This window comes from Hippocampus comes, unplaced genomic scaffold (genome assembly GCF_001891065.2).
Source record: "Hippocampus comes isolate QL1 unplaced genomic scaffold, H_comes_QL1_v1.1 scaffold104, whole genome shotgun sequence".
In the NCBI taxonomy this organism is placed as follows: Eukaryota; Metazoa; Chordata; class Actinopteri; order Syngnathiformes; family Syngnathidae; genus Hippocampus; species Hippocampus comes.
The window spans coordinates 122444-130110 of record NW_017806072.1 but is presented as its reverse complement, the minus strand read 5'-3'; the positions used below and the strand labels follow the sequence as shown (position 1 = coordinate 130110).

Genomic DNA, 7667 nt, shown 5'->3' with positions numbered 1-7667 from the left:
ATATATATATATAGTTTTAAAGTGTGAATCAGACTGGAAGAAACCACGATATAATTTTGCTGTGCACAGCTGTAGTAGGTATGCAGTAAGTCGTGGCAGGATGTTGTACAAATTAAAAAAAAAAAAAAGTTCCAACTGTCACCCAATGGTTTTAAAGTCTGAATGACAGATCAACAATTTTCTTTCAGAGAGTTCAACATTTTTCTTTTTTTTTGTTCCCGATGCTATACTTGAGGGACACTTGAAATGAAATTTGTATGGATTTGCTGTTGTCACGACTGCAGCTTATAATGGCATCATAATAATGGAAATCTCGTCTAGATCAGAAAAAGGGTGCACTTTGGACCACACAATGTTACCAATTAGGTAGGTTATTACAGAGCAGTATAGGCGCTCTGGGGCCTTCGAAGTTGGGGGTGATTAGCTGGCCAAGGCCTAAAGCTTACAAAGAAACCGTGATCACGGTTCAACACAGTAGGGCATCAAACCAATGGAATGGGAACATGGACAGTGCAATCCTGGAGATCAGTAGTTTGCAACCTTTTTTGTCATACAATGAGCGCCCTCTTATTCATCCGTGTTGATGATTCTTCAAAAGTAGAATGGAACACAACCGATTATTCAGTGAAAATAATTTTATTTAGGCTCCTTAATTTTAACATTGAATTCTCAGTCATGGTCTTCTTGTTAACCCAAATCGAACAAAATAAATACGGTGTGGGTCTTTGAAAACAATTTTAACATGCTTTTTAAAAGTACACAAGCAAAATAAATGATGAACCGGCCTTTGTTATTATAAAAAGTTTTCCCCACAAAACTGAAACTCCTTTGAATTCGTCCCCTTTAAACGGGCATTTCAACTTTAACGATCAAAATAACAAAATAATTGTCTTGGAAGGGAAACAAACAACTTGGAGCGCATACCATTATACCCACATACCATTTTATGGATGGGCTCATGAAATATTTACTTACCTTGGAAACAAAATATTAATTGTTTCCCAGTAGAGTGCTCATGTACCCCTCAGGGTACACGTAACCCCGGTTGGGAAACAATGCTTCTTACCACAATTTTGAGTGATTTGTCTCCTTTTGTCACTGCCTCCAGAAGTGCACATTGCCTTTAGTTATTCATAGCTCCTTCTGGTGTTGTGGTTCACTCGTTCAGAAACAGCTGAGTCTGCTGGGGATCCATTAGGCTTAACATGTTCTCTACTGGACCAAACAGCCCTCCTCCTTTTGAGATCAAACCTGCTGCTACCCTCCTCAAAGCGATTTTTTTTTTTTTTTTTACTCTTCTTGCATCCAACAACCATACATTGATTTAGCTTCAATGAGTCGCAGCAAGATGGAGAAGAATGGCTAAAAAAAGATAACATCACATTTCATGTTACCGCAAGGGCATATCAGTTTGTGGACACTTAAGAGTGAGTGAAGCAGAGGAGAATGAAGAGTATCAATTCAAGGGTGACGGCGGACACACAGCCATGCACAGTATGGGCATGTTTGGATGGTCGCTTACTTTATTCTCCAGTCGTCCGATGAGTTCGGACAGGCGATTGATTTGAGCCTCGAGACCCTCTTTCCTTAGCTCCACAGCGCCTGCAGAACATACACGCACGTATGAATTAAAAAAAATAAATAAATAAAAAACACACACACACACACACACACACACATAAGAGAGATATATATATATATATATATATATATATATATAGAAAACACTGCATGTATATATAGATCATGCCTACAGCTTTTGAAACTGCAGTCTTGCATTTTACTGCCCTCTCAATTTATTGAAGTATAAACCGGTCATTAATTAAATACTGCAAATCCATTTGTGACAAGTTAATTACAACCGCTGTGTTTTATTTACATCTGCATTACTTAAACAATTTCAGCTCATTAGCTGCTGTAAAAAAGAAAAATAAATGCTTTGATGTTATGTTTAATGCAGATACAGTTGTGCATTAAACAAAACATTGCGATAAAGAAAAAGATTGTGCGTGTTCGGTCATCAGTTACATTTCCCCCCCAAATTCCAATATTTCACAATTTCTCCAGGCGTATGTAAACTTTTTAAAGTTTTTAGTCACTATGCGCAACAACTGAGTCAGAGTACAACCATGGAAATAATTATAATTGGCCAGAAAATACCATTTTAAGTCCATTAAGGAACCACACAAAATGTGAAGTTTTTTGACCAAAAAAAAAAAAAAAAAAACCACCCCCCCCACCCCTGATGATTCACAAATATTTAGCAAAAATATCCCATCAATGTTTATTTCTGTCCAACCCATATTTTACATCTAATACAGAGTAGTGATTTTTTTTTAGGCTTAATAGGTCTCCAAACAAATACTGGTCATTACATTACAAAACTGCTCATATGGATGAGTTTTTTTTCTTCTGATGGATAAACATGCTTATTCCATTAGAACTTTTTATCTTGTGCCCTCCCAATCCTGTGATCAAAGGTGAAGTTGACTCCCATCCCGAGACAATCCTGCGGGATTCCCGTGACCCATATGAGTCCCGAAAAAATGTCAAGCTCTCATAAAAAGTAATGTCAAATTCATAGATGGTTTTACAAGGTGGCAGCTGTAACTCTGACCAAATACCTTGACCCTCAGTTGCTACTCCTTGCTGTTGGCAATAAATCTATCAATACTACATTTAACATTTTATTATGAATGTTCATTATATTTTCTCCATAGTGTGTATTTTTATCTGTGGTTTTATTGTTTGCTCTTGGTTGTAAAGTGTCCTTGACTGCTGTGAAAGGCGCTTACAAATAAAATGCATTATTATTATTATTATTATTATTATAAAAAGTGTATTTAGAATTTACGACCACTCCAAAGAAGTAATGGTTGCATCCCACTGGCGAAATGCATATTTGCTTACAAATTCAGCAAGTTATGATTTTTTTTCTTTCCAAGTGTGCTCATGCCCAAGGTCTCACATTACAAACAGAGTTGTGCACATATATCCCTTACACTGCAAGCTTACACTGTAAACTTTGGGGACGGTGTGAAAAAAAGTTGCATGAACAGCACTCTGTAATAAAATAACCTGTGTAGTCTAGGACGTAACATTAATATGTTGATGAAATGGGGTGTCACCTGGATTCGACCCTGATTGGTGCCTGTTTCAAATTGAAACCAAATCATTATGTCATGATGCAACTTGACTGGTAAGAGTCAAGACAATTTCTTCCTTGCATGGAAGATAGAATCACACTTCCCGAACATAGTTAAACTTTCACATCATGATATTTGATTAAAAAAATGCCTCATAGCTTGCTTACCACTTGAGTTTTTACACACACACACACACACACACACACACACACACACACACACACACACACACACACACACAATCATATACAGTGGGACCTCTACTTACGAACATCTTCATATTAAATTTTCAAGTTATGAAACACGTCAACAAGAAAATATTGCCTCTAGTTACGAAAGAAAGCAGCTCCGAGTTTCCTGATTGCAACATACTTAGAGCTGCTCTGCCATTGGCTATTACCTAGCATCTTCTTGGCATCCCATTGGCTAAGAGAGACCTCTACCTAATGTGTGTAGATAGAAATGTGTCAATGCAGCGTCCTCGTCATTCACCCCTCAGGCCATGAGGCGTTCCGATATACGTAAATGTGAATCACCCACAAAAAGTGTTCACGAGTTGGGCGATCGCTCACTATGCTGATGTTTGCCTTGGACGTTTTTGAAGGACTGTTAAAAGCAAACGTCCTTGGATCGGTTCGGGACAAAACACCAGGCAAAAACCACTTCTGAGGGAGAACATGAACAAAAGAGGGCAAAAAACGGCGAGGACGCAATTAAAAGTTAAATGACCATAATTTTTATTCTTTATTCTTTGTTTTTTACATTGTGCACAAGTCTCATTTACTGTGCAATAATCTAATTGTAACATGTATTTGTTACATTTTTTAAGCACTTTTATGCTTCAGAAAACATTTATGTCTTAATTTTGAGGGGGCTTGGGACAGATTAGGGCATTTACATGGAAAATGCGTCTCTACTTCAACATTTTCTAGTCAAGAAATTTCTTCCAGAACCAATTAATTTCTTAAGTAGAGGTTCCACTGTGTGTGTGTGTGTGTGTGTGTGTGTGTGTGTGTGTGTGTGTGTGTGTGTGTGTGTGTCTACATTTCCAGTTGTAGAGTTTCAGGCACATATACTGTGCTAAGAGTTTTGATATGATTTATCTTGGTCTCTTTTTTTGTGTATTACATAAACCTCACATTTGAATAGGGGTTGGAAGACTACTTAATAAATCGACTATGTATCATTGCATGCCTTGCACGTTTTATATACTGTCTATCAAACTACTGCTCATGCAGTCCCGGTTAGAGGCAATGTATAGTTTATTACCTTGCACTTGTGACAACTGTAAAGACAACAAAGTTGAATCTGATCCACTATAACTGAAGGCTAATTTTCACTTTTTCATGAATAGCGGGCGCTCACAAAACATGATAAATAATTGCACCCCTTTTGAGTAAGTTCCCCCACTTCTGACTGTAGTGTGCTTCTGTTTCTTTGCACTCATCCGCACGCAACCACTTCCACCCCCACCACACGCTCTCTCCTGAGCACCCTTCCACTTTCTTCCCCCTGATGGCTCCCGCAGCTAATTGGAGAGCTGACTGCCCACTCTTCATTAAAAGCTTTAACAGTCAGTCAATTAGCAGCTACCTTCCTCCACACCAACGCATACACACACAGAAACTCATCAATTAAACCAGAGCTTGTAACCATGGAGGCACTTGGACATTAATGCCCAGTGGTCATTTTGATGGACTTTGAAAATAAGTTCCCCGCTCAATTATAAAAACGAATCAGGAATTACAAATATCAAGATGAGCAGATGGCTGTGAGATCACTGCACCTATTAACTTTCTGCTCAATTAAAACATACCTTCAGTTATTCCAGATTCACCCCATTTTTCTTGTGTGCCAACCAGTAGCTTGATCGTTACATCAGTTATATGCAGTCACAGTTTGCTGGCTCACCAGTGCAACTGTGCACCCTCTATTTTATATATTGGGCAGGTCTGGAAATTAGTTTACAAGGGCTGCATGCAAGATGGTAAAGCCTATGAGAACTGTTTGAATCTGCATTCTAATAAATATGATTTGTACGGCATTTAGAAATTTATATACATTTTGGGAGCCTGCGAGTAGCTCATCTCACACATTTAACAGTCAGAGCTCTATTTTCACAGACAGTCGCACATGCATTCAGCTTGAAAACTGGCACATCGTTATTTTCGTGCCAGGCAGCGGCAAGTCCATTTTAGATATAGTTTGGAAATTTGGCAAACTGAGCTACGCTATGCTGGGCATCCAGTGGACCAAGGGGGTTTTCGATTACAGCCCCCAAGTGCACCTCACATTTTATTGACAGAAAGTAGACAAGATCTGAGACCAACAGAAAGCAGGTCCAAGTTGTGGTGCATGTGATTTTAGCGGATTTGATCGAATAACAGTCAGCCAGGGCTGACGTGTGGTGGATGTAGCCGTATTTAATTCATGGATATGACTACAGTGTGGACTGAACTCTCTGAATAATTTTAGGAATCAATTAATTCAATATATTATTATGATTATGATTATTATATTAACAATTGTAATGTAGTTTATGTTTGGGTATGTGTGTGGTTGGGGGCCTTTGTCATACAGACACACAGTAGAAGGCGATCCCCAAGTGCCCAACTTTACATCATCTGCAAGTGGAGATCTTCTTGCAATTACTTTTAAACATACTTTGTGCGTGCTGATCTCCTGCACAGACTCCTTCCACCATGTACAATACAATACATACATCCTGATTTATATACACCAAGCGCCTCTATGGCACTGAATTTAAAGGGAATGAGATGAGCCGCTTCAATTTGCCTACAAGTCGGCTGTGTTCACTCCCACAACAGTGCAAATGCCAATTTCTACCTTCCATCCATCTAAAATTCTCACAAAAGACCCACCCATCCGAGGCCTGATTTTTGCTCATTGCACCACACGCCCATTGACTCAAGAATGGTTTTAAATGCAAGAATTATTTTTATACATAGGTAGGTCAACCCTCGCACATTATTTTCACTAATACGCAAGCATTATCAAATGTCTGTTATCTCCGGTGGTGAGGAGAACATTGCATACCACTGTCCATGTACAGTGCAGTCTGGGCCCTGGTTACATAAGTATATAATTGTTTCTTACTACATCTCACAAGGGTAACTGCTTGGTGCAGTAGAGCCTGTTCTGCTGAACTTTGAGCACTTGCTGTCATGAGTGGCGTCATGGTAGTGGACCCAAAAAGAGCAGGAGAAGCATGGTGGACAAAATATATAAACAAGAACACTGGAAAGGCACACAGGAAAGACTCGAAATCAAAAACAAACAAAGTCTTGAAAAAAACCCAATAACTCAAAGTAATAAAAACCCATGACAGGAGAACAACAATCCGACAAAACTGACAGAAATCTGGGAACAAAATACAAGCAAACTGACGAGACAACAAGGAATACCTGGACAAGACACAAAGGGTTGATGGAGCTGATTGGTTAACACAAGGGACCCGGACAACAAGAACAGGTGGAAACAAAATCTAACGAGGAAGACAAAAGCACACGAGGAAACCAAACTATGAAACAAAACCAAATCTATGTAATCTAAAGTAAATCGGAATCATGACACTTGCAATGACTTCTACCACATCCACACTTCATCAGTTAGTGGCAGATTTTCAAAAAAGGTTCCAAAGAAGGCCAGAGAACTTTCCATTTGTGACTGTCCTTCAACCGTCCCCACTTGAAAGGAGATGGAAGTTCTTGCTGACCAACTATGGACGGCTCCCAGATATTGCCCGCTTGGAAGGCAGCATGTTTGACGTGTGTCGGTGGGATTGTCTTATATGATCTGTGTCCTAAAAATACTTCATCTGCTGCAGTAGTGGCACTTGATAGCTCATACATCAGAGTGATGAATCTCTCTTGAACTGGTAGACCAGACTTTTCAATTTCAGATGAACATGTTTAGCGAAACCAGCTTCATGGCAATCTTATCCTTTCCTTTTGCCGGTGAACTATGATACCACATCACATACGGAAACAGTGTGGAAGAATAAAATCCCACTGTTGAATAAGCCCATTCCTCTGATTTAATATCCTGATAGCTGGAAATTGTGAAGGCATTTCCCCTGGATACCAATTACTAAATTTATTCAGCAATAAGAGCTCATCCTTAGTGACATCCTGGCATTAGCAGTCCATTTGTTTTATGAGAGGGACTTTTTTTTCTTTTTTGGGGGAGGGGCACATTTTGGGAAAAAATGTCAGCTCTATATATTCGTTTCTTACTAAATCTCACAAGGGTATGTATAAATATACAGTAAATATTCTCTAGTGCGGACTCGTGTTTGCGCTGTCCAATTTGTCCTGATAACAGAAATTCCTCATTTGGGAAATGAGCATGGTACATGTCCTTTATGAACCTGCAAGTATGTTGACAAAAATGCACGTGTAACAACACAATCAATAAAATACAAAAATATACTGTCCAAAAACTTTATATAACAAAAACTGCAATACAGGTGTATCCAAAAAAAATCACAACAGTAAAATA

General features: G+C 38.8%; 1 protein-coding gene across 1 annotated transcript in view; it reads right to left on the bottom strand.

The window, feature by feature from the left end:
* necab2 (N-terminal EF-hand calcium binding protein 2) overlaps positions 1–7667 on the bottom strand; it is a 111531-nt gene that overhangs the window by 33698 nt on the left and 70166 nt on the right. The window contains exon 8 of the mRNA XM_019894239.1: positions 1523–1602. Coding sequence (XP_019749798.1) covers positions 1523–1602 — 80 coding nt within the window. The remainder of the gene's footprint in view (positions 1–1522; positions 1603–7667) is intronic.